The 27,636-nt window shown below is 47.7% G+C and overlaps 2 protein-coding genes across 4 annotated transcripts; one reads left to right on the forward strand and one right to left on the reverse strand.

The window, feature by feature from the left end:
• The first annotated feature begins 1,032 nt into the window (after window positions 1-1,032).
• Window positions 1,033-22,160, forward strand: CDK2AP1 (cyclin dependent kinase 2 associated protein 1). 3 transcript variants are annotated; one of them, XM_048515089.1, is made up of 5 exons: window positions 1,148-1,409; window positions 17,590-17,696; window positions 19,892-20,018; window positions 20,739-21,718; window positions 21,875-22,160. In XM_048515089.1, exons 1-4 carry the CDS (start codon window positions 1,364-1,366, stop codon window positions 20,804-20,806), a joined length of 348 nt encoding a protein of 115 aa, XP_048371046.1. In that variant the 5' UTR covers window positions 1,148-1,363; the 3' UTR covers window positions 20,807-21,718; window positions 21,875-22,160. The 3 variants fall into 3 exon arrangements, with proteins under 3 accessions (XP_048371047.1, XP_048371048.1, XP_048371046.1); XM_048515090.1 differs by lacking the exons at window positions 1,148-1,409; window positions 21,875-22,160 and adding an exon at window positions 1,033-1,121 and having other exon boundaries at window positions 20,739-21,303; XM_048515091.1 differs by lacking the exons at window positions 1,148-1,409; window positions 21,875-22,160 and adding an exon at window positions 1,040-1,125 and having other exon boundaries at window positions 20,739-21,303.
• On the reverse strand, window positions 22,108-27,628 carry MTRFR (mitochondrial translation release factor in rescue). The gene is made up of 4 exons (XM_048515088.1): window positions 27,481-27,628; window positions 25,737-26,044; window positions 24,484-24,707; window positions 22,108-22,768 (listed from the first exon to the last, which is right to left on the reverse strand). Exons 2-3 carry the CDS (start codon window positions 26,016-26,018, stop codon window positions 24,495-24,497), a joined length of 495 nt encoding a protein of 164 aa, XP_048371045.1. The 5' UTR covers window positions 26,019-26,044; window positions 27,481-27,628; the 3' UTR covers window positions 22,108-22,768; window positions 24,484-24,494.
• Window positions 27,629-27,636: the final 8 nt, after the last annotated feature.

Consider the following 27,636-nt stretch of genomic DNA (forward strand, 5'->3'; position numbering starts at 1 on the left):
TGATTTTCCATCCCCCACATGACAAACTCTGTATGCGCGTGCCCACAGAGAGGGCTCCGAGTGCCACATCTGGCACCCGTGCCATAGGTTTGCCATCACTGCCCTATACCACACCGGCTGCCTATTCGTTCCAGAAACTAACTATAAATTGAAACTCCTGCAATAGAAAAGTTAATAGTCGAAGATTGACTTTTGGGAGTAAAAGTTTATTTTTCCAAGTATAGTTCAGACTTTCATATCCCAGAAACTGGGGTGCAGTAGAGCACGGTGCATGTTTAACTTAGAAACAAACTCCACTGGGTTCTAGTGGGCTTAACGGCAAGAAAACGGCAACTTCCCTACATATCTGATAGCCAGTTAGCTACAAAAGATATTAACATTGTTTTAAAGACTTGTAATGACAGAAATTGCTTCCTGGGGTGGTTTTTTGGCATTTGGTTCAACAACGGACAGCAAAACCTGCCAAAAGACAAATTAGGAATGATGAAAAAGACGGTTAAAAAGCAAAGTATTTGGTCTCCATCAGGTGACAAATTATCAATTTCCCTTATTAATTTCTCTGCTGCTTTATTGATATTCTGCATACACTCTTCTAGGGAGAAAAAAAAATGCACACTGTGGCTCAGTAGATTCCATTTTTAATCCCTGCCACCCCAACTCCCTGTCGGGTTTTTGGGAGGGGTGGAGAGGGAATCCCCTTAGAAATTGTGCTTGCCCATCCATCCCTCCCAATCCCATTCTTGGAAACTTTCCTTTTGGGGGAGGGGGGGGTGCAGAACGGAAAGCAAAGGAAACGCGCTCTTCCTTGTAAGTGAAAATCCCCAATGAGACATTCTCCCCAAACTTTGTGATCTTGGTATTAAAAAAAAAAACCCACACCTTATAGAAAACTTTTTTTAAAAAAAAAAAGTTGCATCTCTGAGGTCTGCAACTGATGCCAGGTTTAAAATATAGGTCTATGCACATACATATAGACACATTATATTGTTTTATGCCAGGGGGTGTCGCTTCCGTCCTCTCGGGTCGGGCTGCAGGGGGCGACCCGGGGCGCGCGCCGGAGGAGCCATGGCCGTCCGCGGGGCCGCCTCGCCCTCTCCCTCCCCGGGCACCTCGGCGCGCGGGTGGGTGAGTGAGTGAGTGAGGGCGAGAGGGTGTGTGCAGCGTGCGGGGTGTGTGTGTGGTGTGTGTGCGGCCATATTTGCCGCGCGCCGGCCTCCCTGGCGCAGTAAACAATCCCAAAGTGCCGGGGAGCCGCCGGGGCGCGCCAGGCAGCCACCACGGGTTCCCTCCCCGGCGGGGCTGGGCGGGCGGGCGCGGCGCCGCTGTCTCCCTGTCTGCGTCTCTGCCCGGCTGCTGGCCCGCCATGTCCTACAAGCCCAACTTGCACCTCGCGGCGGCCGTGAGCCAAGGTAAGAGGCGCCCCCCAACCCAGCCGGGCGGGGGGGGGGGGCAACTTTGCGCCTCTCGCGCGCTGCGCCCCGGACTCCAACTGGGTCCCCCCCGGTGCCAAAGTTGGCCGCCGCCGGACCGGTCCTTGGAGACCCAGCCGGGCGGTGGGGGGGGGGGGAGACACACACTGCTGCTGCCGCCGCTCCCCCTCCCCCCCCCCCTCTGGCTCGCCTCCCTCCCTCGAGCTGCTGATGGAGTCGGCTCAAGGCAGGAGGGAGCGCGGCTCGCCTCGGCGAGGACCGCTGCTGGCCGCTGCCTGCAAGTGCGCGCGCGGGCCGGGTGGGGTGTGGAGAGAAGCGGGGACGCTCTGCACACGCTCAGGGGCACTGTCGCGCACGCCGGCTGCTGTTGGCCCGCCGGGGCTGCGAACTTTTTGAGCTTCGGAACGGTCCTGCTCGCTCTGAGCCCTGGACCTGCGGGGCCTTTCCCAGCGGTGGCCCCAAGAAAAGCCTGCAGGTCCACGCAGCCCAGCCACTGAGAGCCCTGGAGGCCCCATTCCTCTGCCCTAGCTGTCCATCCAATTCCTACGGTGACCCCAGTTCCAGGTTGGGAAATTTCTGCAGGTTTAAGAGGGGAACCTAGAGAGGGCGGCATCTCCCTGAGGTCTAGCACCCTAGATTGCCCCCTCCGGAGTACTTTTCTCCCAGGAACTGATCTCTGGGGATCAGTCATGATTCCTGGAGATCTTCAGATTCCATCTGGAAGTTTGACCCTGAGTTTCCATAGTATGTGAGAAAGCTTTCCGTATAGCAGTGGTGGCGAACCTTTGGCACTCCGGATGTTATGGACTACAATTCCCATCAGCCCCTGCCAGCATGGCCAATTGGCCATGCTGGCAGGAGGCAATGAATCCTAACATCTGGAGTCTCAGGTCGCTTCCACCCTAACTCATTTTCTTTACAACCTGCATAATTGTGGAGGCTTCTAAATGGGTCAACCACAATTGCACCACAGTGTGCTGCCCCTGCTCATTTAAAAATGCTCAGGGCTCCCAGGGTAGCACTTCCTATTGGCAGCAGGGCAGCTTTTCAAAAAAAAAAGGGCAGGCTGAGAGGATTCCTACTTCTCCTTGTGCCTCTGGCCCCTGACCCCTGCTTGCAGTTACTTATTGCGACATCCACGCGTGGCCATTTGCTCGATTTCTTGTCTTTTCAATCGCACCTTGCCAGGAGGCCAGCCCTGGAACGTGCAAAGTTGTCAGCTGTGATGCGCAGTTATGCTTTGTGGTGATGCGAGGTGCCGTAGTTCTTATTCTCGCAACAAATCACTGCTTGATGCTGCAGCTGGCAAGTGATGAACCTTCATGTGTAAAGAGGCCCAGTTCCCACATAAATGGTTTCACTGGTGGCACTGAAGAAATGGCTGGCATGAGTGAAGGAGTCATGGCAGAGAAAGCTCGTCCAGGGCGCCGGCGTTCACTTAACCCGAATGGAGGCTCTTCGGATCTCGTAAGACTTGGAAAACTGATGCGCAAAAAACCCCCGAAATGTCACCGTTCTTATTTATTACCATTTACACGTAATTCATTTCCGCTGTCCTTGCTTTTATTGTTATCTTCTGCTTTCTGTGCTCTTCTTTTGTTTTCTTACTTTTCTGTTTCTTTCCTTTCTTTTTGCCAACTTTCCCCATTTTAACTGACTGATATCTTGCCCTTCCTCTAATCCAGGGGGGTGGCCAAATTATGGTGCGCCAAATGTTTATGGACTACAATTCCCATCAGCCCCTGCCAGCATGGCCATGCTGGCAGGAGCTGATGGGAATTGTAGTCCATGAACATATGACACACCATAAGTTGGCCACCCCTACTCTACGCAGCTTAGAGTAATGTCCTTTTATCCTCACAACAGTCCTGAGAGGGAGATTAGGCAGAAGGTAGCGACTGGCACAATGCCAACTGGGCAAGCTGTCTTGCTGAGGAGGGATTCGAATCCAGATCTCCCTGACCTGAATTCTTTTGGCCGAACGTAGCACCTAGCCAAGCAATTTGCACACAATCCCCAATCTTTTCGACAGTCCTGAAAGAGCGTCCACCATAGTTGCTGGTTGAGAGAGAGACTCGCCCCGAAGCCACCCCAGGGAGTCTGTAGCGAAGGTGAGCGTGGAAACAGGGAATTCCTGAGTTGGTTTCTATTTCTGTTACTTTCACCGCTGTGCTGGCTTCCAACTCTGCCTTTTTGAAAAGTCGCTGGGTGTGTATTTGGCATGTGCAAACTCCATACCACCATTGCACACAGAAGACTTCAACTGGCTAGCCACGTCCTTTGCATGGAGAATGCTTGGATCCCAAAGGCGGCAATGAGGTGGATTCCTCCAGATGCCAAACAACGCCAGGGCGCCCCCAAAACTCCTGGAGGAGAACATTCAAGCCAGACCTGAAGGCACTGAATATTGCATGGGAAGAGGCTGAAACCCTCGCCCAAGACCGGAAATGCCGGTATTTGTCTCCGTCCCGGCTCATTCTGGGCATCACCAAAGGAACACTGTGCACAAAGCTGCTACAGTCATTTGTGATTCACATTTTCCTGAACACATAGCTATGAAGCTGCTGCTCTGTACTAAGTCAGACTCTTGGTCCGCTGAGGTCAGCGTTGTCTATTTGGACTGGCAGCTGTCCAGTAATTTAGCCCTTTGAAACAATCCCTGTGGTTTATCACTGGTGCTGATGGAGAGTGCCATCAAGTCACAGCTAATATTCGGCAGCCCTTTCATGGGGTTTCCATGGCCAGAGAGGTTCAGAGGTGGTTTGCCATCTCTTGCATCTCTGTATCAGTCCTGGACTTCCTTGGTGGCTCCATCCAAGTAATAACCAGAGGCAACTCTCTTTTGCTTCTGAGATCTGACCAGATTTAGCCTGGGCCATCCAGATCAGGTTGGAAACAAGCAGAGGTGGTTTGCCATCTCTTGTATCTTTGTATCAGTCCTGGACTTCCTTGGTGGCCTCCATCCAAGTAATAACCAGAGGCAACTCTCTTTTGCTTCTGAGATCTGACCAGATTTAGCCTGGGCCATCCAGATCAGGTTGGAGACAAGCAGAGGTGGTTTGCCATCTCTTGCATCTCTGTATCAGTCCTGGACTTCCTTGGTGGCCTCCCATCCAAGTAATAACCAGAGGCAACTCTGTTTTGCTTCTGAGATCTGACCAGATTTAGCCTGGGCCATCCAGATCAGGTTGGAAACAAGCAGAGGTGGTTTGCCATCTCTTGCATCTCTGTATCAGTCCTGGACTTCCTCGGTGGCCTCCCATCCAAGTACTAACCAGGACTGACCCTGCTTAACTTCTGAGATCTGATGAAGTCAGGCTAGTCTGGGCCACTCATGCCAGGGCAGGTTGTTATTACATCACCAAAAGGTGAGGCATGCAGAGAGAAAATAATGAACCCAAAATAATCCAGCAGGTCTTGTCTTAAGAAGGAATTGAAGCTCAAACTACATTAGTTCAACATTGTAGCCACCGCACTGCCATTAACAGAGTTGGCTTTTTGAAAGTGTGCCTTACAGACCATCTTTGACTGGCCCTGGCGGAATTACTTTATTAGAAAACTTCAGCAGCTAAAACTGGTTTGTTCAAATGGATACTATTGACTGGGATGCTTTTGTAAATTAGTATTCCTTTCTTTTTGTATAACATCTTTCAGTGTTCCTAGTGTTAAGGGCTGCGTCAATGATAGTTTGAGTTGTGGTGCTGTGTGGTTTCCGGGCTGTATGGCCGTGTTCTAGCAGCATTCTCTCCTGATGTTTCGCCTGCATCTGTGGCTGTCATCTTCAGAGGACCTCTGAAGATGCCAGCCACAGATGCAGGCGAAACGTCAGGAGAGAATGCTGCTAGAACACGGCCATACAGCCCGGAAACCAAACAGCACCCCAGTGATTCCGGCCGTGAAAGCCTTCAACGATAGTTTGAGTTGTTTGAAAGTCATTGTCATCAGACGAGGCCCGGATCTTATTTATCCTGTCCCAAGTGACAAAGTCAGACATGATCTGGCAGGATGTTCACCTGTACAAACTTCACTGAAAATGAATGAAAGCTGTGTGAGAAATTTGGTCTTTTGTTGGTTTCCCATTGATTTCGTGTTGAACCTGTGCGGGAAAACTCACCAGCAGCCCAAGGTACTGAAGACTGAAGTTCCAGCTGCTTTTCTGGAATGTTTTGTGTATAATTTTTGTTTTTGTACCCCTGGGATTTGAAAATCCTTGTCCCCAAGATACGACAAAAAGAAGCATATCTTCCATAGGCATTTCCTAACGAAGCGGGATCTCTTGGATTTAATGGCAACCCATTTTTTTTTCCTTCTTCCAAGTGACTCTAGATCTTGTGTAGGGATGCCTCCCCCCCCCCCTTCTCTCGACATTTCTTTCTTGCATTTTAGTATGATGGTAACATGTGGGGCACGACTGGGGGTGAATGCCCCTCCGTCTCTAAGAGCTAAAGAAAACAATAAGATAAGTCACCGCAGCCTCCAAATTAATTAAGCTGGTTAACAATACCTGAGGAAAAAAATATAATCTTTTAAAAAGCAACAAGAAAGGCCCTTCTCGGCAGTCCTCAAGGATGCTCCGACCATCTCTGGTAACCTGTACTTCTTTCTTCACATCACTCCTTCTGTGGAGAAACTCTAGGTCAGAAAAGAAAAGAAGCTCTCTCATCATTATCCAAAATGGTGTCTCTGTCTGCTTTGTATAGCAGCCTTTCCTTCTCTCTCTCTCTCTCACGCACACTAATGCCAGCACCCTGGCTTAAGGCCAAGGGACTTAGACAAAGGCATTCCGGCAATTCAATATATCGGCTTTGCAGTGCTTTGACTGTAAATGCTCTTGCGCTGTGCGGAGAGTCTTGGGGTTTGTGCTGCCAGACTTGGAGAGTCCTCCTCTTTCCTGGCCACGTTAAATGCTCCCACCCTCTGCCCTACCTGTCCTTCTGGTTTAGTTTCCGAAGTAGGAGAAAAATCATTTATTTTCTTTTATCTTAAAAAAAAAAACGCGCAGCAGAGGACAGAAAAGCCGGCTGTTCCTTTGCTTGCTGGCGTATTCCTTCCGGAAAATATAGTTGGACCACTTCCCCTGTTGAACTTCTTCCCGTACTAAAGGCTCAGGAGCCTCGTTGGAAAGTGAATGGGGCAACTGGTCCCACTCTTGAATCCAGGCATGAAGGATTAGGCAAGTCCAAGTGGCGATTTTTCACCTATTGAGTCGTGATCCAAAAGCAGCTCTGAAAAATTTTGAGCGCCGCTGTGGGCTTGGAAATAAATCATATTTTTCCTTCCTTGTGCTTCGCAGAGGGTTTCATTATGCATTCCAGGTGGCTAGAGGGGCGGGGGAGAGGGTTTTTAAGGCTTTCTTGCAGCTGTTAATTACCCACTTAAGTTTGATTGCCCCCAGCAATTAGCTGGGAGGAAAAAGGTTTGTTCTCTCAGTGCATGGCAGAACACTGGGGGTTGTTGCGATATTTATGTGCAGAACCTCTCAAAAATGTCTCCAATCTGACCCTGATAATAAAAAAAACCCCTTTATTCTTCTTATAGTGTTGCCAGCGCCTTTTCCTACTTCTGAACCGGGGTTGCCAACTCTTGGTTGGGAAATTCCTGGAGTTTTGGAGGGTGGAGCCTGAGGGGGCGGGGTTTGGGGAGGGGAGGGGAGGGGCTTCCATGGGGCATAATGCCACAGAGTCCACCTTTCAAAGTGGCCATTTTCTCTGGGGGAATAATTTCTGTCTCCTGGAGATCAATTGGAATTGCAGAAAAACTCCAGCTACCGCCTGGAAGTTGGCAGCCCCATTCTTTGCCTTTTGCCCAATGCACAGAAAATCAGCAGGTGAGGCTCTCCCCCCCCCCCCCCCGTGGGTAACATGGTAAAAAAACCCTTCCCCTCTTAGATCCCCCCCCCCCCCGCCGCCCCAAATTAAAGAGGCAGGAGTAGTTTTTTAAAAAGTTGACGCCCTTTTTGGCTTTTGTAATCCTGTTTCTCTGGTTTTGACTGCAACCCGGGCTGCCTTTTATTGTGGCATGGTTCCCAAGGTGGGTGAAGGGCTGGAGTTGCTACATCTCCAAGCTGAGTAGAAACCTGTTGAATATCTGCCTGCAAATTCGCAGAGGAAGACACAGGGGCCCCTGCTAGAAAGAAAGCTGGTCACTCCAGGTTGAGGCTGAAATAGTGTCTGACAAAAAATAACCAAAGGAGAATTTTTTTAAAAGCAATTTTTTTTGCACTCTGGAAAACAAATCCTCTGAAACTAGACCATTTCCTTTCTTTCAGGAGAGGGGGTTTGCTAATTTGGTCCCAGGCATTGGCAACTTATACTGTTCGGATGCATGAAAAACTTAACCTGCTAACTTGATAATTTCCTGGCTGGAGTCACTGTTGGAAGAAGTGTGAGAGCAGGTCTATCTGGTTTCTGTTTGAATGCAAGAATTCTGGACAAATGAAACTCGAACAGGGCTGTTGGGGTTTTCTTGTGCGATGGTTCCCGGGCCTTGACTAGCTGGTTGTTCACGCTCAGGGCTCAGCTGAGCATAATGTGTTTTTTTGGGTGGAGGTCTTATTGGTTGCAAGAACTTTTATTGAACGATCTTAGAAATGTGCCCCCTCTCCAGTTTGCTGAGGAGAGCCCCTCCAGGTAGCTTGCTGCATTAAGAATGCAAAAAACCCTTACATGCTAACACAACAGGAGCATCCAAAATAAGCAGGGTTTTTTTTTAAGTGGCCCAAAATAGAAACCGAGGAAATGCTTCTGAGATAAAATTTGCCTCTTCTAGAAAATTTAATCTGTTGGCACTCAGACCCACCTGCTAGAGTAAAAACTTCTCTGCTGCCTTTCAAACTTTGAAAAGAATGGGTCAAGGAACTTCTTGAAACTTTGAAAAGAGTGGGTCAAGGAGCAGCAGTGGCATAGGAGGTTAAGAGCTTGTGTATCTAATCTGGAGGAACCGGGTTTGATTCCCAGCTCTGCCGCCTGAGCTGTGGAGGCTTATCTGGGGAATTCAGATTAGCCTGTGTACTCTCACACATGCCAGCTGGGTGACCTTGGGCTAGTCACAGCTTCTTGGAGCTCTCTCAGCCCCACCCACCTCACAGGGTGTTTTGTTGTGAGGGGAGAAGGGCAAGGAGATTGTAAGCCCCTTTGAGTCTTTTTACAGGAGAGAAAGGGGGGATATAAATCCAAACTCTTCTTCTTCTTCTCTGAGGAAAGGCATGCACCACAATAAGGGAGCCACCTCTCCTGCCTGCTAATTTGCCCCTGGGCAGAAATGACTTGTATCCAAAGGCCTCATTCAGTTGTCTTAGTCTTGAGACAGCGTCCCCTAAAGTACCGATTCCATAGTGCTAATCCCACCAAATGTGATTTCTGCCTTGGCTTTCTTGCTCAAGAGCTATTATTTAGCTGCCTCAAGAGCATTGCTGAAGAAGCACGTTGTGAGTGTTTTAATAAAAATGTTTGCTGTGGCAGGTATCTCCCCATGGTGGAGTTGGTCTCTGTTTGGGAGACTCTATGGCCAGCATCAGAATTTTTTTGCGGCTCCTGAGAAGGAAGACGAGCAAAAAAAAATCCCCCTGCTAGATTTAGGGTTGCCGGCTTCAAGTTTGGAAATTCCAGGAGATTTTTGATGGTACAGCCTGATAAGGTGTGGTTTGGGGGGCGGGAAGCACCTCTGTGGGGTACAATATGCCAGCGAGTCCAGCCACCCAAAGAAATATTTTCTCCAGGAGAACTATCACTGTCATCAGTTGGGATTCCAGGAGATCTCCAGGCCCGACCTGGAAATTGGCAAGCTTAAGAAGACCCCTGCAAGGGAGTCAGGCGACCACATGTCCAAAAAGACCCCTTCTGGCCCTCGGTGGGGTATCCGGTGGGCATTGCAGCCTTCAGTGGCCCTTGCCTAATAAAAGGAAAAGAAGAAGAAGAGTTTGGATTTATATCCCCCCTTTCTCTCCTGTAAAAAGACTCAAAGGGGCTGACAATCTCCTTGCCCTTCCCCCCTCACAACAAACACCCTGTGAGGTAGGTGGGGCTGAGAGAGCTCTGAGAAGCTGTGACTAGCCCAAGGTCACCCAGCTGGCGTGTGTGGGAGTGCGCAGGCTAATCTGAATTCCCCAGATAAGCCTCCACAGCTCAGGCGGCAGAGCTGGGAATCAAACCCTGTTCCTCCAGATTAGATACACGAGCTCTTAACCTCCTACGCCACTGCTGTAGGAGGCAATGCAGGGCCTTTGATGAACTGAGTGACTCCCAGAAGTCTTCTAGCCCCCCCTCCCACCTCAGCAGGATCAGGGCCCTAATTCCTGCCCCACATTTCCACCCGCTGGAGCAATCAGTGGCCCAAGCAGAGGGCCACTGGGGGACTTGTTTTTCCTCCCCGAAAGGGCTGGACTAGATGGCCTTTGGAGTCTTTGCCATGCCACAGTTCTTTGCTTTTCTTTTGAAGGGGAAAGGAAAATCGGCTGTGTTTTCACTTCCCATCTCCCACCTTCACCCTCCAGCTGGGCTTAGCTGGCACGGCTGCAAACATGACCATCTGCATTGCGCGAGCGGGCTGGCACCGTGGCCAAGCCAGAAGCCCTCCTTTTGTTCTCTGCGCCTGCTGCTGCCGATTCGATAAGGCGCACGGCGTAGCTTGCTGCAATGTCTTATTACATTTTCGAGGCAGACGGCAAAGGAACAGGTAAAGTCCAACCAAGGCTGCCAGCGGCTTATCTTCTTTGGGTGGGTGGGGAAAGTGCCTTCACTCAGTAGCGGCCCCTCGTGCTTGCTGTGGTGCGCTGCAGGGACGGGGAACATGGGAGGTATTGTGCAGGGACCAAATGGGATTTCACCGACGGTCATGTGCTTGGTTCCCTCTGGTGCATGCATGCTGGCACTCTTCTCTTATAATCCCCACTGCCCTGTCTTTGATGTATTGTCCCTGAGACCATTCTTTGCTGCGCCCGTTGTCAAAAATACACGGGCGGGGACCGTAGATCCTTGGGTACAGCAGTGCTCCGCATGTTCTTTGCTGCACGCAATAATCTGTGTGCGTGTGTCTGCCATTTCAATGGGTGGTGTGGTCGCCTATGACAACCCTGAGCATCTTATTCAAAGGCAAGAGAGAAGACCAGCCTGTTCAGATGATGACTCTACCATAACACCAGCTCAGGAGATGGGATGCCACTATCCACTGGATGTCTCATGTTGCTATGGGAACAAAAGAGAATTTTTGTGGCTAAGAGCAGGTGCACTCTGATCTGGAGGAACCGGGTTTGATTCCCAGCTCTGCCACTTGAGTTGTGGAGGCTTATCTGGGGAATTCAGATTAGCCTGTGCACTCCCACACACGCCAGCTGGGTGACCTTGGGCTAGTCACAGTTTCTCGGAGCTCTCTCAGCCCCACCCACCTCACAGGGTGTTTGTTGTGAGGGGAGAAGGGCAAGGAGATTGTAAGCCCCTTTGAGTCTCCAGCAGGAGAGAAAAGGATATAAATCCAAACTCTTCTTCTTCTATCCTCCCCGCATTTCAGTATCTCTGGCAATGTCTTCTCCTGTAGCCCTGGGCATGTCTGCTAACTTTCTTTGGTTATCACTTGGATTATTTTAACACTATTTTTTTTTGTATCTGAACAGAAAGCGCCCCTCTGGTGTAGCGGTCAGTGGGTTAGGTTAGAAATTGACTGGCTCAGATTCAAATCCCTGCGTTGTATGGATTTTTTAAAATCAGGCTGCTGAGTTTTCGTTTTATTTTTTTTAATGCTCATGGCTTGTTTATAATCTTGAACATTTATGTTGCTGTTGTGATGATGGGGTAGTTTTCTTGCGGGAGCTAGCTCAAGCAGGTCTCAGGAGAGGTGGCATAAATTGTCTGCAGGTCTCAGGAGAAGCGGCATATAAATTCTCTACAAATTAGGGGTGGCCAACCTATGGTGCGCCAGATGTTCATGGACTACAATTCCCATGGGAATTGTAGTCCGTGAATATCTGGAGCACCATAGGTTGGCCACCCGTGCAACACACTGACAGTGAGTTGAGTTCTTTCCACATGCATGCTCTCTTTCAGTCTAACTTACCTTGCAAGATCGTTGTGAGGATAAAACGCAGAAGGGGGAAATCATCCCGAGCTCCTTGGAGGAGGGGAGGAAAGCAATACTAGACGCCACTTATATTCCATCTTATTGTGATGGTTTACCGCTGCTTTTAATGTTTTAATGTTTTAACTGTTTTATATTGTTTTCTTACATGTTGTACATCACCCAGAGCCCTTCGGGGATGGGGCGATACAGAAATCTAAGAAATAAATAAAAATAAATAAAATTAATTACTTCTACCCACTTCCTCCGTCTGATATGTGGCATAATAATACTGATTTACCCTAATGGTGGTGAAAAGTGTCATTGAGGCACAGCCAACCTTTGGCAACCCTGTAGGGCCGTGGTGGCGAACCTTTGGCACTCCAGATGTTATGGACTACAATTGGCCATGCTGGCAGGGGCTGATGGGAATTGTAGTCCATAACATCTGGAGTGCCAAAGGTTCGCCACCACTGCTGTAGGGTTTTCAAGGCAAGAGGAAATCAGAAGTGTTTTGCCTTAACCTGCCTCTCAGGAGCAACCCCTGTAGAGAGAGTGCCTATGTTAGCTTAACCATAGCCATTTTGTAGTCTATAATAGTGACCGTTGATGATGAACTTTATAATAGTTCAACTTTACTGCTATGGCCTTCCTGGCTCCTTTGTTGTGAATCCAAAAGATTAAGTCATGAAAATAATTGCCTATCTTTGGCTTCCCACTAGCTTTCCCATCCTGGTACTGAGTAACGGTTAATTGAAGGTCTTGGCCCAGCTGCACGAAGTTTTGCTAACGGTTCGAACTTCAATAAACTTTCAGCCACAACACCTGATAAGAGTGAAGACTTACATCACCTGCTTTAGTTAATTGGCACTAAATCGTGATTGGCCCACTAGGGCCAACTGATATGCAATTCCCCTATATCTGCTTTTTCATAGTGTAACAAAGGTAACTTTTTTCCTTGCTTCCCCCCTCCCTTTTCATTCCCAATACGCAATGCTACCTCACGCTGGCTAGAGGCTGTCTATTGAAATGAGAGCTGCTTGATCTTTTCTTTCACCTGCTAAGCGATGGAGAAATTTTATATTTTGATTTTAGTAGGTTCAGTAATTTTGTCTCTGTTTGCTTTTATTCAATTGATTGTATGCATAGTATGCCATCTGACTATCGTTTGTTGAATGAAGCTGAGTTCAATAAACTTCAAGAACCTGTTTTAAAGAAACAGTCTTTTTTTTTTGAGTTGTGTGAATGTTCAAAATCCTGACCCACGTTTGAGGAGAGTAGGTCGCTCTTCCTCTACAACCCCCGTCTTCCTTGGAGGTCTCCCATCCCAGTGCCAACCAGGGCTGACCCTTCGTAGCCTCTGAGGTCTGAGGACGTTGGGATAGCGTGGACCACATTAGTCAGAGCTGATACTGTTAATAGTATTGGGGAAAGTATTGTCAAGCTTACTTATAACAACCTTTTAGGGCAGTGGTGGCGAACCTTTTCGAGACCGAGTGCCCAAATTGCAACCCAAACCTCACTTATTTATCACATAGTGCCAATCTGGCAATTTAACCTGAATGGTGAGGTTTCAGTTTAGAAAAACCGGTTGGCTCCCTCTTCCTCCGCCCCACCCGCTTGAGCAGGGGCCAGCCTGCTCTAGCTTCCAGCAAGTCCCGCGCGCACTGCTCTGTGCCTCTCTAGCATCTCTGCCTCCTCTGCACCCCCCCTCTCAGGCAGCAGCCACCCGGAGCACAGGCACAAGGCCCACCAGCCAGGTCCTCCCTGCTCACTGCGGTGCACACACGTCGTGCTCAGTGGCCCAGGCGAGCCTAGATGTGTGTGTGTGTGTGGGGTGTGTGTGACTTTCCGCCCCCCACATGACAAACGCTGTGTGCGCGTGCCCACAGAGAGGGCTCCGAGTGCCACCTCTGGCACCCATGCCATAGGTTCGCCATCACTGTTTTTGGGTTTTCAGGACAAGAGACAAACAAATGTGGTCTCCCATTCAAGAAGAAGAAGAGTTTGGATTTATACCCCACCTTTTCCTTCTGTAAGGAGACTCAAGGTGTCTTACAAGCTCCTTTCCCCTCCTCTCCCCTTAACAGACACCTTGTGAGGTAGGCGGAGCTGAGAGAGTTCCAAAGAACTGTGACTAGCCCAAGGTTAGCAGGAATGTAGGAGTGCGGATAGTACTAACCAGGGCTGTCCCTACTTAGCTTCTGAGATCTGGCTAGCCTGGACTTTACTGGTCAGAGCACTGATTTACCTTATAAGGTTTTCAGCTAGCCTGTTGAAAGCACTTAGGAAAAGTAAACAGGAGTCTTGCGGACTGTAACAGCGACCACTTTTTGAAAAATCCCAGCAGAAGTTTCTGTGGCGCTGAAGCCCAGTTCTCCAGACTCAATCAACAGAGCCTCACTGTGCTATCTGTTTGTGTCTGGGATCAAAAAGAACGAAGGAAAGAGGGGGGGTCTGGGAGTCATGAAATGCAGGAAGGGCAGTTGAAACGTAACGTGGTCAAGTCCCAATGCAGCGGGGCTGGCGAACGGTTGCTGTTTTTCTTGACTAGGTTAGAAATGTCGCAGCTCGCCCTGCGCTTGCGTTTTGTGGTCCTCGATCCCGCTGGCTGTTTGTTTTGCAACTTAATATGCAACTTATCCTTGAAATCAGGCTCCATCCCTGAAGACTGGAAGATGGCCAATGTCACACCAATCTTTAAGAAAGGATCTAGGGGGGACCCGGGAAATTACAGGCCAGTCAGTTTGACATCTGTTCCTGGTAAATTAGTAGAATCTGTCATTAAAGATAAAATTATAAAACATGTACAAAAGCAAAACCTGCTGAGAAAGAGTCAGCATGGCTTTTGCAGAGGCAAATCCTGTCTTACAAACTTACTAGAGTTCTTTGAGGATGTAAATAGGCATGTGGATAAGGGGGAACCAGTGGACATTGTCTACTTGGATTTCCAAAAGGCTTTTGACAAAGTTCCTCACCAGAGACTATTGAGAAAACTCAGCAATGAAGGAATAAGAGGGGAAGTCCTCCTATGGCAGTGATGGCGAACCTATGGCACGGGTGCCAGAGGTGGCACTCAGAGCCCTCTCTGTGGGCACACACAGAGTTCATCATGGGGGGGGGATTGCCCCCCCCCCACATCTAGGCTGGCCTGGGCTGCTGGGCTCGATTATTAGCCTTAAACCTAAGACCTAGTTTTGGGGAAGCATTGTCGGTAACCCTGTTAAGTGATGTTAAACCCCACAGATTTTCATGCAAAGAACTAAAGCGCGATCCTTTACCTGGGAGTAAGCTTGGTTGCTGGCAATAGAGCTTGCTTCTGAGTAAACCCTCCTAGGGTCGTGATTCACCCGCTCAAAGAGTGGCATGGTTGCTTCAAAGCAAAGCCACCTTCTACCACCAAGCTTACTCCTCTGAGTAATGCACGCCTCGGAGCCAACCATTTTTTCTAAACTAAAACCTCAGTATTCAGGTTAAATTGCCGTGTTGGCACTTAGAGATAAATAAGTGGGTTTTGGGTTGCAGTTTGGGCACTCGGTCTCGAAAAGGTTCGCCATCACTGTCCTATGGATTAAAAACTGGTTGAGAAACAGGAAGCAAAGAGTGGGTGTAAATGGGAAATTCTCACAATGGAGAGATGTGGGGAGTGGTGTCCCCCAAGGATCCGTATTGGGACCAGTGCTCTTTAACCTATTCATAAATGACCTGGAAGTAGGGGTGGGTAGCGTGGTGGCCAAGTTTGCAGATGATACCAAATTATGTAGGGTGGTGAGAACCACAAAGGATTGCGAGGAGCTCCAAGCGGACCTTGATAAATTAGGTGAGTGGGCTAAGAAATGGCAAATGCAGTTCAATGTAGCAAAATGCAAAGTGATGCACATAGGGGCAAAAAATCCAAACTTCACATAATGCGCTTACAGGGGTCAGTGCTATCAGTCACAGACCAGGAAAGGGATTTGAAGTCTTAATTGATAGTTCCACGGGAATGTCAACTCAATGTATGGCACCCGTCACAAAGGCAAACTCTATGCTGGGGATAACCAGGAAAGGAATTGATAATAAAACTGCAAAGACTGTCATGCCCTTATATAACGCCGTGGTGCGACCACACTTGGAGTACTGTGTTCAGTTCTGGTCACCACATCTCAAAAGGATATTGAAGAGATAGAAAAAAAGTGCAGAGAAGGGCAACAAGGATGATTGAGGGACTGGAGCACCTTCCTTATGAGGAAAGGCTGCAGCGTTTGGGACTCTTTAGTTTGGAGAGGAGACGTCTGAGGGGGGATATGATTGAAGTCTATGGTATGCATGGGGTAGAAAATGTTGACAGAGAGAAATTTTCTCTTTTCTCCTGTCTTTTAGAACCAGGGGCATTCATTGAAAATGCTGGGGAAGAATTAGAACTAATAAAAGGAAACACTTCTTCATAGCGTGTGATTGGTGTTTGGAATATGCTGCCACAGGAGGTGGTGATGGCCACTAACCTGGATAGCTTTAAAAGGGGCTTGGACAGATTTATGGAGGAGAAGTCGATTTATGGCTACCAATCTTGATCCTCTTTGATCTGAGATTGCAAATGCCTTAACAGTCCAGGTGCTCGGGAGCAACAGCCACAGGAGGCCATTGCTTTCACATGCTACAGGGGAACTCCCAAAGGCACCTGGTGGGCCACTGCGAGTAGCAGAGAGCTGGACTAGATGGACTCTGGTCTGATCCAGCTGGCTTGTTCTTATGTTCTTATGTTCTTATGTTTTGAGACCCCCTCCATAAAATGGTGAGGATACGCCGATTGCGTATCACTAAAAGTGATATCGCTAAAAGCAAAAGTGTAAAATCACTAAAAGTTATTTTAGTCCACAATATTGTATTCTGGATTTAAAAAGTTAAGTCTCTCAGGTGCCACAAGTTTATTGTTTTTGCTACTGCTCTGGAATTATTACTTATGGAAAGCACTTAGAACAGTGGTGGCAAACCTATGGCACGGGTGCCAGAGGTGGCACTCAGAGCCCTCTCTGTGGGCACGTGTAAACAGAGTCGCCCCCACCCCATACATCTAGGCTGGCTTGGGCTCGATTATTAGCATTCAACCTAAGAACCTAGTTTTGGGGGAAGCAGTGTAGGTAACCCTGTTAAGCGCTGTTAAACCCCACTGATTTTCATGCGAATAACTAAAGCACGATGCTTTACCTGGGAGTAAGCTCAGTTGCTGACAATGGGGCTTGCTTCTGAGTAAACCCTCCTAGGGTCATGATTCACCCATTCGAAGCATTGCATGGTTGCTTCAAAGCAAAGCCACCGACTACCACCAAGCTTACTCCTGAGTAACACACACCTCAGAGCCAACCGTTTTTTTCTAAACGAAAACCACAGTATTCAGGTTAAATTGCTGGGTTGGCACTTTGCGATAAATAAGTGGGTTTTGGGTTGCAATTTGGGCACTTGGTCTCAAAAAGGTTCGCCATCACTGACTTAAAATATTCTTCTCTGGAATCTCTATTGCAATATCCAATGCACCCTGACTCTTTAGTATCACCTTGCCTCATCCTTTTAATGGTGCATTTTTTGAAAAGTTTGTTTTACACTGAAAGGACCAGAGGCATACCTCCCTAGGGGGTCATATGGGGTCAAATGTCCCCGGGCTGCAGCTATTTAGTCACGAGGGGGCGCAAAATGATCCCCCACACCCTTCTCCTCCCCCCCCCCCCAGGTCCATACACTGACTTCAAGACCTGGTGCCAAAAAATGTTGTTGGGCTGTGGTGAGGGAGGGCAGCTGCCCATACGGGGAGGGGGGAGGCACAGAAAACTCAAGATTTTGTTTATTGCTGTTTTTATGGAAGTACTGTAACTTTGATTTATTGCTGTCTTTCCCCCCCTTTAGTTAGTGATGCTTTATTAATGATCTTAGTGCTGCTTTTATTGATTTGAATGCTCCCAGCTTTAAATTTTTAGTCGAATCGATTTTCTTTTGTGGATGTTGTAATCCATCTCAGAAGTTTTTTTTATATGGGACGAGGAATGTTTTAAATAATGAAACAACAGCTAAATACGTTATTTTTAAACAGCCTGATTTTCTCTCCCCCCCTCCCCCCCGCAATTTTCACTCTGCAAAGGTGGGAACATCCACTCTCCATCTACCAGCATGGCAGGTTCCGGACAATACAGGCAACTTATCAATGATTATGGACCCCCATCTCTAGGTTACACGCAAAGTGTGCAGGTAGACACTTTCTACTTGGCTTTAATCTTTTTGTGTTGAGATTGTCAGGGGATTGTGGGATGTTGCATGGAGAAGCTGTCCTCCATTTCTCTCTCTGTGTGTGTATGTGTTTGTGCATGCATGTCGTCCAGTCGTATGACCTGTCCTATGGCAACCCCTTCAGGTTTTCAAGGCAAGAGACATTCAGAGGCAATTCGCCATTGGCTGCCTCTGTGTGGGCTGAGAGAGTTCTGAGAGAACTGGCCCTGGCCCAGGGTTACGCAGCGGGTTTCATGCGAAGGAGCAGGGAATCTAATCCAGTCCACCGCCCTTAACCACAACACCAAGGTGGCTCAACAGGGGTTACAATATGACAAGAGCTTGAGTTATGGTATTTTAAGAGGCTGGGTTAAACTGTTAAGGAATTGCCTGGTTTAAATCAGTGTGGTCGGCGCAAATGCAAAAGAGCGAAGTTAGAAATGTGTAGTCGCCAAGCCTTCTGCTTGCGCTGCCAACCGGTTCAACTGCCCCCCCTCCCCACCATTATGCAGATTTATGAAATTATCCCTCTTCTTCTAAACACTGTCACATGTAGCCCCGCCCACTTCAGAAAGTTGCTGGATATACATATCCAGGTTCCCTACACCTAGCCCATAGGTGTCAAACTCGTGGCCCTCCAGATGTTATGGACTACAGTTCCCATCATCCCCTGCCAGCAGCATGCTGGCAGGGGATTGTGGGAACTGTAGTCCATAACATCTGGAGGGCCACGAGTTTGACCCCTGTGACCTAGGCAATTCTCCAGTAGTTCTGGCACTCCTCCCTCCTACATAACTGCTCTTCCGCTTTACACTTCAGGCACAGTTGCATTTCTCCTTTTCAGAGATCCCACTTGGGGTGTCCAGTACATTCATTTATTGACAACAGTTTTATCCCGCCTCTCTGCTGCATCAGGGCCACCGAGGTGACTTACAGTTAAAGCAAATGTTATAAAAATGCATCATAAAACGATCAAAGTCAAAACAAAAGGGCAACATAGGCAAGATGGAGGGGGATGTAAGGGGAATGTAAGATGAGGGGGATGTAAGATGAGAAGGAAAAAGTATTCACCCACAGACAGAAGACAAGGACCAAAGGGGACTGATGAATATCCCTGGGGAGAGTTCCCTAGTTTTGATTTCTGATGATTCTATGGTCTCCCATGCAAGTATCAATGCTGTTTAGTGTCCAAGATCTGCCTTGTCCTCTTTCTAGAAGCAGAGCAGATCAGCTCTGCCCATGGCAGCCACAGAGCTATTTGTCTGCCTGTCTCCTCCTTCTGTGACATCACAGCAGCACAACCAATCTCTGGAAGAAGCTTCTCAACACTACTGCCTTATAGTTCCTTAGTAACATGGACAGCCCTGATATATGAAATTGATCACATAGGTTAAGATAAGTACAATCTGGCATTTTTAATCTTTGGAAAATTATTTCCAATACAGTTGTTTATTTAGAATATTCCTATGCTGCCATTTCAGAGTCTTGCTTGAGGAAGTTTACAATTTAAAACACAGGATTTTTTTAAAAAGCCATTAAAAAGATGCATGTGCCATCAAGTTGCAATTGACTTTGATGGCTCCAGCAAGGGGTTTTTTTTTAGTCAAATGGTTTGCCAAGCCTTCCTTGGGTGTTTCCCAACCAAGTACTGCCCCTGCTTGGTTTGTGAGATGCAACATCACATTATACTGTTGCTTCATCAGGCAGAAGCAGTATTACAACTTCTATAAAACAGAGTAGACCACTAGAAAGCCGATTGGATAAATCCCTTAATTAAAAGATGGGGGGTGGGGTGGGGTGGAGCTGTGTTTTATAAGCCTGGCGCCTCAAACAAAATTCTGAATATACACAGATTGGGGTGCTGTGTGGTTTCCGGGCTGTATGGCCGTGTTCTAGCAGCATTCTCTCCTGACGTTTCACCTGCATCTGTGGCTGGCATCTGCCTGGAACCCACACAGCACCCCAGTGATTCCGGCCGTGAAAGCCTTCGACAATACATTATACACAGATTGTCTGACATTATACCTCAATCCCAACACTTTTCCCACACTACACAACTCTGATTAAAACACACACTTTAAGCTGCAGTGCATATGTTTATTGATGTGGGGCTGATGTTAGATTTCCTGGTCACTGGGATTTTTTGCCTAATTCAGATCCTCTTCCCACACTTCCAGGGTACCGGCGGCAGTCAAGTACCACAGAGTAAGTATGCAGAACTTCTGGCCATCATAGAAGAATTAGGAAAAGAAATTAGACCAACGTATGCTGGAAGTAAAAGTGCCATGGAACGGCTAAAACGAGGTAATCCACGTTTATTTCGAGGGGAAAAGATCCCTTTAAGGCTCTTTTATTTAATAGAAAACATGGAATGATGTTTTTAACTTTGTGAGATAAAGGGGAAAGCTTGAGGAGACAAGAACTGACTCTGTTTATTTTTTATTCTGTCTCCCCAAATGCTTAGGACAGCATATGTTCTGTTTTGCCCTCACAACAACCCTGTAAGGTACTTCAGGTCGAGTGACTTAGCCCCATGTATTTCCCAGAGAATTTGACAGTCAAGTGGGGATAGCTGTGACACATGGCAACTGAGGAGAGTCCGCAATTCGCATATGCCTCTTTCTGCCATTCTTCTTCCCTGCCTTTTCCAGTTTTCCGTTTTCAGGTTCTGTTTTGTGTATTACTGGAATCAGGAACTTTACAGTTTTTATTATTAAATTTTAGCCACCATCTGAATCTGGAATCATTTTAATATTGATTTTATTGTAATTGTGGAAACTACCCTGAGCCCATAAGGGAAACATAGAAATGAAATTAATAATAATAAATCTTTCTGTCCCCTGCTTGCAATATGTATTTAAGTGCCATGAAGTTGCAGCATGAGAGCATTTAAACAGGATTTTTTTGCAGAATTCTGTTTCCGTGGCTAGAATTTTTGTTGGCAAGAGCTAACATCCTCACCTGTTTCCTAAATGTGGGATATTTTTAAAGCCACTCCAAACTGACTGAGTGTGTGTTTTGCAGGCATCATTCATGCTAGAGGATTAGTTCGAGAGTGTTTGGCAGAGACCGAGCGAAATGCAAGATCCTAGCTTGACCTCTCGAGGTTTTCCATCTCTTTATGAACAAGACAGAGAATTCCATTGGAGACGACGGAAACATTCAGACAAATCCTTTGACTGTTCGCTCCCTCCTCCCTGCCCTTTTTCAAGAATGTGGACTGGGTCCCAAAGAGCTACTTGAGTCGCACCCGAGGGCTTTGGGTGCCTGGTGGAATGTTCAGACCAGACTTTTCGCTTTGAGTAACAGATTCCACCCCCCACAACCTGTTTTTGAAACTCCCCTTTATTTCAAAAGCAGCTCACTGTCTGTCGACGAAGGCATCTGTGACAGATGCAAAGCCCAAAGCCCCCTTGGCCATATGGAACATGTGCATCTCTTTCGATCCTGGATGTAAAGAATGAGATTCCTCCTGTCTCCCCTTTAATAAGGAGCTGACAACATTTCAGTTCAGTTGGACACTCTTTGAATTCATTTGGAATCTTTTTTTTTAAATGAAAAAAATTGCACTCAGTTGGCTTTTCCTCAAGTCTCATGTTCTGTTTCTTAATGCATTTGTCTTCGAGCAGCATTCCAGGGAAACCCCAAAGGTTCTGGGGAAGGGATGGGGGGTCAGTAGAAGCAACCTGCCCATGAAATTTATAGCTGCAAGACTGTTTGGTGGAAAAGCTAGTTCCAGAATCCTTTGCACAGCACTAGGATTTCATGGCAGATGCACAGATGCCTTTGTGTCTGGGCCAACATGGAAAAGGGCCCTTGAACACAGAATCTGTGAAACACTTCCCTAAACCCCTGTATGTTCACCCTCTAAGAATTTTATGTTAAGGACTGAGATAATCTCCCTCCCCACCAATACGCTTCCTATAGACCCGTGGTGGCAAACCTTTGGCACTCCAGATGTTATGGACTACAATTCCCATCAGCCCCTTCTAGTAGTGCCAAAGGTTCGCCACCACTGCATAGACCAGGGGTTCTGCAACCTGTGGCTCTCCAGATGTTCATGAACTACAATTCCCACCAGCCCCTGCCAGCATGGCCAATTGGACATGCTGGCAGTGGCTGATGGGAATTGTAGTCCATGAACATCTGGAGAGCCACAGGTTGCAGACCCCTGCTATAGATTGATACATAAACTCCATTTAAACCCCTCCCCCATCTTTTTTCTTTTTGCATGACTGTTCATGTTGCAGAAATGATTTTAAATGCATGAATCAGAACATACTCTGTTACATCCTGTAAGGACCCCCCCAAACTAACTGGATTTCTTCCAAGATTTAAAACGGTAACTTTGCCCCCAAAAAGGGAAAAAATCCAAATAAGCAACTAAAACGTATTTGCATCTTTGTATGTATTTATTACTTGATGTAATAAAGCTTATTTTCATTACCAGTTTGTATTACTGAGAAGTGAGGACAAATATTGTACTGCCTTGCAATCCCGCAAAAGCATCTTGTGTGTCAGTAATTCAGTGGAACTGAAGTCCCAGCAGAGGGCAGCAGAGGCACAGAAATGGAAGCAGCTGAGTGAAAATCAGGGGCATCATTGAACGGCAAGTCCTTGGGGAGATGATGGTTGTCAGCTCATCTCTTGTGTTGCTTCCTGATTCGCAGTTGAGCCACGACTTTCTTGGGACGACTCCCTGTGTCTGCGACAATGCCTTGCGTCTCGTTTGTCAGCTGATACAAGGTGTGCAGTTGCAAGAAACGGGGTGTGTGTGTGTTACTGCCCATAGTTCTGATTGTGGGCCACCTCTACCTCGAAGACTGCTAAAAAGCTCTGGCCCACCCTGAAGAGGGGTGTGTGGTAGAAGCCTGCTTGCAAGTTTCAACTGTCCCATAAAGGGAACCAGTTCTGACAATGCAGGGTGAAGACCCCGTCGAGTGTTGGCAGGGGTACTGGTGTCCAGCCCACCCACGTCTGCAGACCAGAAAAACACAGAGACATCTCCAACAGCCTTGAGCAACCAAAACGGGTGCCTTTTCTTCATTTTCAGCCTAGGAAAACAAAAGATATCCAGGGGGGAAATATGAGAGATTTATTAAATTATGCATGAGGTTGAGAAAGTAGAGGGAGTTTTTTCCTCTCTCTCGTTTAATATAACTTGGGGCAGCCAGTGAAACTCAATTGGGAAATTGACTCGGGACAAGGGAAAACAAAGAAATCCTTCCTTACTCAACATCTGTGCAGTTCACCAACGGAGGAGGTAGGGATGGCCATGAGTATATATAGCTTTAAAAATGAGTTAGACATCTTCCCTGAAAAGAGATCCACCCATGGCTACTAGTTATGGTGAGGGAGCTCTCATTGACAGAGGCAGCAAACCTCTGAATAGCAAACCTATGCTGTAGGCAGCATCGGGAAAGTTTGGCCTCTGTACCCTGTCTGTTTACACTCCAGGGCAACTGGCTGGCCACTTTGTGAAACAGGATGCTGAAGACAGACCCCTGGTCTTTTCCAGCAGAGGGAGCTGTAGATGGCATTACAGCCTCTGTCTAACTGCTTCTCTTCTCTTAGGGATGCAAGAGGGGCCAAAAGGTTCCACACAGATCTCCAAGACCTTCAGAGTTTGGGCTGGTTCCCTTTTGATTAGCACATTGCTTGGGTGAAGACTGGGGTGTTCTTGGCCTAACCTTACCTGGTTGTTGAATCACCCGCTTGATACAGGCCAAGAGAACGAGACATAATTCTTTTGCCTTTAAGTAATCCATTCGGGCATTAGTAAGACAAAGCAGGAGCATGGGGAAAGGGCAGCTGCTACACTGTCATTTGGAGGTAGGATGCTTCAGATTAAAGTCAGTCTCCTACAGACTACAGTGGATGACCAAGGAATTTATCTCTTATTGAACAGAGCACGTTTCTTGCATGCTGTTGTGTGGCTCAGGAACGCCACTGTTTTGTATTGTCAGCACTCGAACTGACAGTTTTTTCTTCTTTGTGCCAGTTCTGTTTTGTGTGATGTTGCATCATTATGACAAGAACAGAATGGGTTAAAGCTGTATATGACAAAACAGGCTGACGGCAACTGGAGACTGATGCTTAAAAAAGTGGATAGAAAAAGGCCTTAAAAGAAAGGCTAGTCACCAATAGATGGAGGAGGTTGGATAGATTTATGGAGGAGAAGTCGATTTATGGCTACCAATCTTGATCCTCTTTGATCTGAGATTGCAAAGGCCTTAACAGACCAGGTGCTCCGGAGCAACAGCCGCAGAAGGCCATTGCTTTCACCTCCTGCATGAGAGCTCCCAAAGGCATCTGGTGGGCCACTGCGAGTAGCAGAGAGCTGGACTAGATGGACTCTGGTCTGATCCAGCTGGCTTGTTCTTATGAGGCGGCTCCATCCATGATGTCCTGTATTATTCCAGTAATTGTTTGCAGGCGAGGCTTTCAACAAAAAATACAGCACAAGAGATCTGTCCAGAAATCCATGAAAATGCTGTGATCTCCACTTGGAAAGGCTTCTAGGGGACTCTATGCCCCAAGAGATGAGGGCCTCAAGGAAGAAATGCCAGCTATATCACCCTCATACCATCACCTGCATTTTTACTCTTGGAATTCCAAGCTTATCTTCTTGCAAACTCAAATTCTTATTTCCCTTCACACATAGAATGTACCCAGCCTGAAAGGAAAAAGCTGGGAGTTCTAATACCAGTATGCAAAAAGCCTTTTTATTTTGGGAGGGGGGGATGGTAATACAGGAAATCACAGGTACCTAAATGCTCCTTAATTGTCCTCCAGTGCTTTCATTTCTTTCAAACGCCTCTTCCTTTCAAGATTCTCGTTCGCCTTCCGCCTCTTTTCTTGCTTCTTCTTCTGCAATTCCTTTTTCTCTTGAATAACCTCGCTGGTTTCACCTTTGTAGAAGACATCCACTTTCTCCTGCAGGATTTCTCTGGCTCTCTTGCGGTTCTGGTCTACCGATCGTGTTTCATGGCACTGAGCAGAAAAGAAAATTAATTTATTGGAGAGGCGGCAGCCGGTCCTGGCGCAGGGGTTAAATATATTTCAGCAGTTCTATCATGATAAGAAACAAGAGGTTATTACTGGCAAGAAACTTGCCCCGGAGGAAAAGAAGCACTGAAGGGACTACAGTAACCAGAGAGACTATGAGAGCCAAGCAAATGAAGTGAGAGAAGAAACCTTGTGGATATACGGATGGATACGTGTAGGGCTGCTGTGCTTTCTATTACTTTCCTAACTGTTGTTTCTTTGGGGCATGCAAGCCATTAAGAAAGCCAGAGAATGCAGCAAGAGCAATTTCTATTCTGCAAAATGCTGGACTGTTTTGGGAAGGGGCTGGGCTCAGTGGGAGAGCATCTGCTCAGCTTGTCATGCACAAGGACTCATATTCAATTGCCATCTCCAGTGAGGATCAGGTTGCAGGCAATCCAAAAAGCTTCAGCCTCAGACCTGGATATCCCCTGCCAATCTGAGCAGACAATACTGACTTAGATGGACCAATGGTCTGATTCAGTATAGGGCAACTTCATATATCCATGTAGAGTTGTACTTCAGAGTCACTTCCTTTGAAGTGCAGCCATGCTGTCACTGCCTATGCTGGCGAAGGTGGAAAAACGCAGTCTAGGCTGTTCTCGTGACCCGGTCCTCCAACGAAAGGGGAGAGTCCAAGGTCACGCCAAGACTCTTCACTAATGAGGCCAGATGTAGGGCCTCACTATCTAAGGCTAGCAGTTGGAAGTTCCCCAGCCCCTCCCCCTGACCCAGCCACGGGATCTCTGTCTGATGATCACATGGGTCAATCTGATTAGCCTAGACGCATTAAATATTTATGCCACCACGGCTTCTTCTTTGCTCACCTGGAATGTGATTCTTATTCTCCATTCGTGATCAGGGGGCTATTTACAGACGTGCTACATATCAGATCAGGTTATGTGACATGATGTACAACTGTGCAACCCCCCCCCCCCCCCGTGTTATGAAAGTTGCTGAGTGTCACAGAGTCACCTTGACTACAATCCCAGAAGGAACGTGCTTTAGGACCACACAGTTGCTCGTCTTATTTGTCGCCTGGCCTCCGGGTCCGGAGCCTCGCACAAACTGCTCTTCCAAGTCAGTTTCATTTAGCAGCAGAAGGTCTGTAAAGTTCTTCTTTTCTGCTGTGAGGACTAAAAGGCCAGACCACTGAGGCAACAGGAAACGGTGCTTTCCCTGAAGTCTTGGTGCCTGAGGGACACCACTTAATTTAATCAATGAATGTGTGAAGTTCAGCAAACTTGAAGGAGACATAGAAAACTGGAGACAAGGCCTCAGTCCTGGAAAAGAAGGAAAGCCATGAAGTCTCTTATTAGTACACAATCAGGCACTCTACGTTCAACACATATTTCAGGTTTGTGAACTTTTTGCTGTAGGGCTGGAACCAGCTTTCTGTGGCTACTTTTAATGCAATCTGGAAGGAATGGCAGCTGTCTGCTTGCATTAATTTTTTTCTCATTTAATATTATGCCGCTGGATTTCTGCTATAGCAGGGGTGGATTTGCTGTTCACAACAATTACCATATGTAATGTTTGCTGGCCTAAGTCCAACTCATAACACAACCAATTCTGCTGCTTTGCCTGCTGATATTGCATATCTTGCACTGTGGGTGAAGGCAGGGCTGGGCTGCATCTATGGGGCATCTTTGGTGTTTGCTCTCGCCAAAGTCAATCTTCCCCAATCCACTTTCTTCTGGCTTGTTACTAACCAGCAGAAGAAGGTGCTATTTCTGATATCACACTGGAACTGTGGTGGCGAACCTTTGGCACGCCAGATGTTATGGACTACAATTATGCTGGCTGGGGCTGATGGGAATTGTAGTCCATAACATCTGGAGTGCCAAAGGTTCGCCACCACTGCACTAGAAAGACCAGGCTCCACTTGGTCGGTTGTAAGCTGGTGATGAAGGTGAGGTTGTAGTTAAAGTTTATGCTAGAATAAAAATGTGTTATTCCTTAAAATGCCCTGACCTGAATAACCAAGGCTAACTTGCTCTTGTCAGACCATGGCAGCTAAGGAGACTCAGCCCTGGTTAGTACTTGGGTAGGAGACCACCAAGGAAGCCCAGGGTTGCTATGCAGAGGCAGGCAATAGCAAACTCCTCTGAACATCTCTGGCCTTGAAAACCCTGCCAAAAATCAGCTGGATAGCCAGATTACTCCAATCTCAGCAGACTTCAGAAATGAAGACGGGTCAGCCCTGGTCAGTATCTGGATGGGAGACAGAGGCAGCAATCAGCACATCATAGAGCAGGAGTGTCCAACTCTGGTCCTCCAGATGTTTATGAATTATGATTCCCATCAGCCCCTGCCAGCACAGCCAGTAGGCCCTGCAGGTTATAATGCCATAGGTGTCTAGCTCTGTCCCAAAATGTTCGTGGACTACAATTCCCATCAGCCCCTGCCAGAACACCCAATTGGCCCTGAAGGATATAATACCATAGAGCAGAGTTGCCCAACTCTGGCCCTCCAGATGTTCGTGGACTACAATTCCCATTAGCCCCTGCTCTATGGTACTATATCCTGCAGGGGTTCCTTCCCTCCCCAAATCCCGACCTCCCAAATCTCCAGGCATTTTCCACCCTGGAGATTGCAGTCGCTCAACAGGCCCCTGTTCCTGACTAGCCAGAAGGCCTCCGATTCCTGGCTGAAGGGAAGCAGGTGACCTGAGAAACGCCGCTGCCTCAGACCCGCAGCTGGGAGGAGGCTCCCTTACCTCCAACGGGTTCTGGTCGAAACGCCTCGGACAACACCAGGCCTCGCTGAGGACCGCCTTGCGCATGCGTTCCCCCGTGTTTACTAACCAAGCACGAGCGCCCCCTGCCTCCCAAGGGAGGGCGGGAGTAACCAGCCCACCGGCCAATCACAGGGC

This window comes from Sphaerodactylus townsendi, linkage group LG13, assembly GCF_021028975.2.
Source record: "Sphaerodactylus townsendi isolate TG3544 linkage group LG13, MPM_Stown_v2.3, whole genome shotgun sequence".
Taxonomy (NCBI): Eukaryota; Metazoa; Chordata; class Lepidosauria; order Squamata; family Sphaerodactylidae; genus Sphaerodactylus; species Sphaerodactylus townsendi.

Bases quoted from the DNA above. Each gene is read 5' to 3' on its own strand.
- CDK2AP1 (XM_048515089.1), top strand. From the start codon at position 1,364: ATGTCCTACAAGCCCAACTTGCACCTCGCGGCGGCCGTGAGCCAAG. The intron at 17,697-19,891 runs GTAGACACTTTC...CCACACTTCCAG, and splicing joins GTTACACGCAAAGTGTGCAG to GGTACCGGCGGCAGTCAAGT. The intron at 20,019-20,738 runs GTAATCCACGTT...TGTGTTTTGCAG, and splicing joins CATGGAACGGCTAAAACGAG to GCATCATTCATGCTAGAGGA.
- MTRFR (XM_048515088.1), bottom strand. From the start codon at position 26,018: ATGTCTCCTTCAAGTTTGCTGAACTTCACACATTCATTGATTAAATTA. The intron at 24,708-25,736 runs GTGACTCTGTGA...TTTTCTGCTCAG, and splicing joins CTTCTGGGATTGTAGTCAAG to TGCCATGAAACACGATCGGT.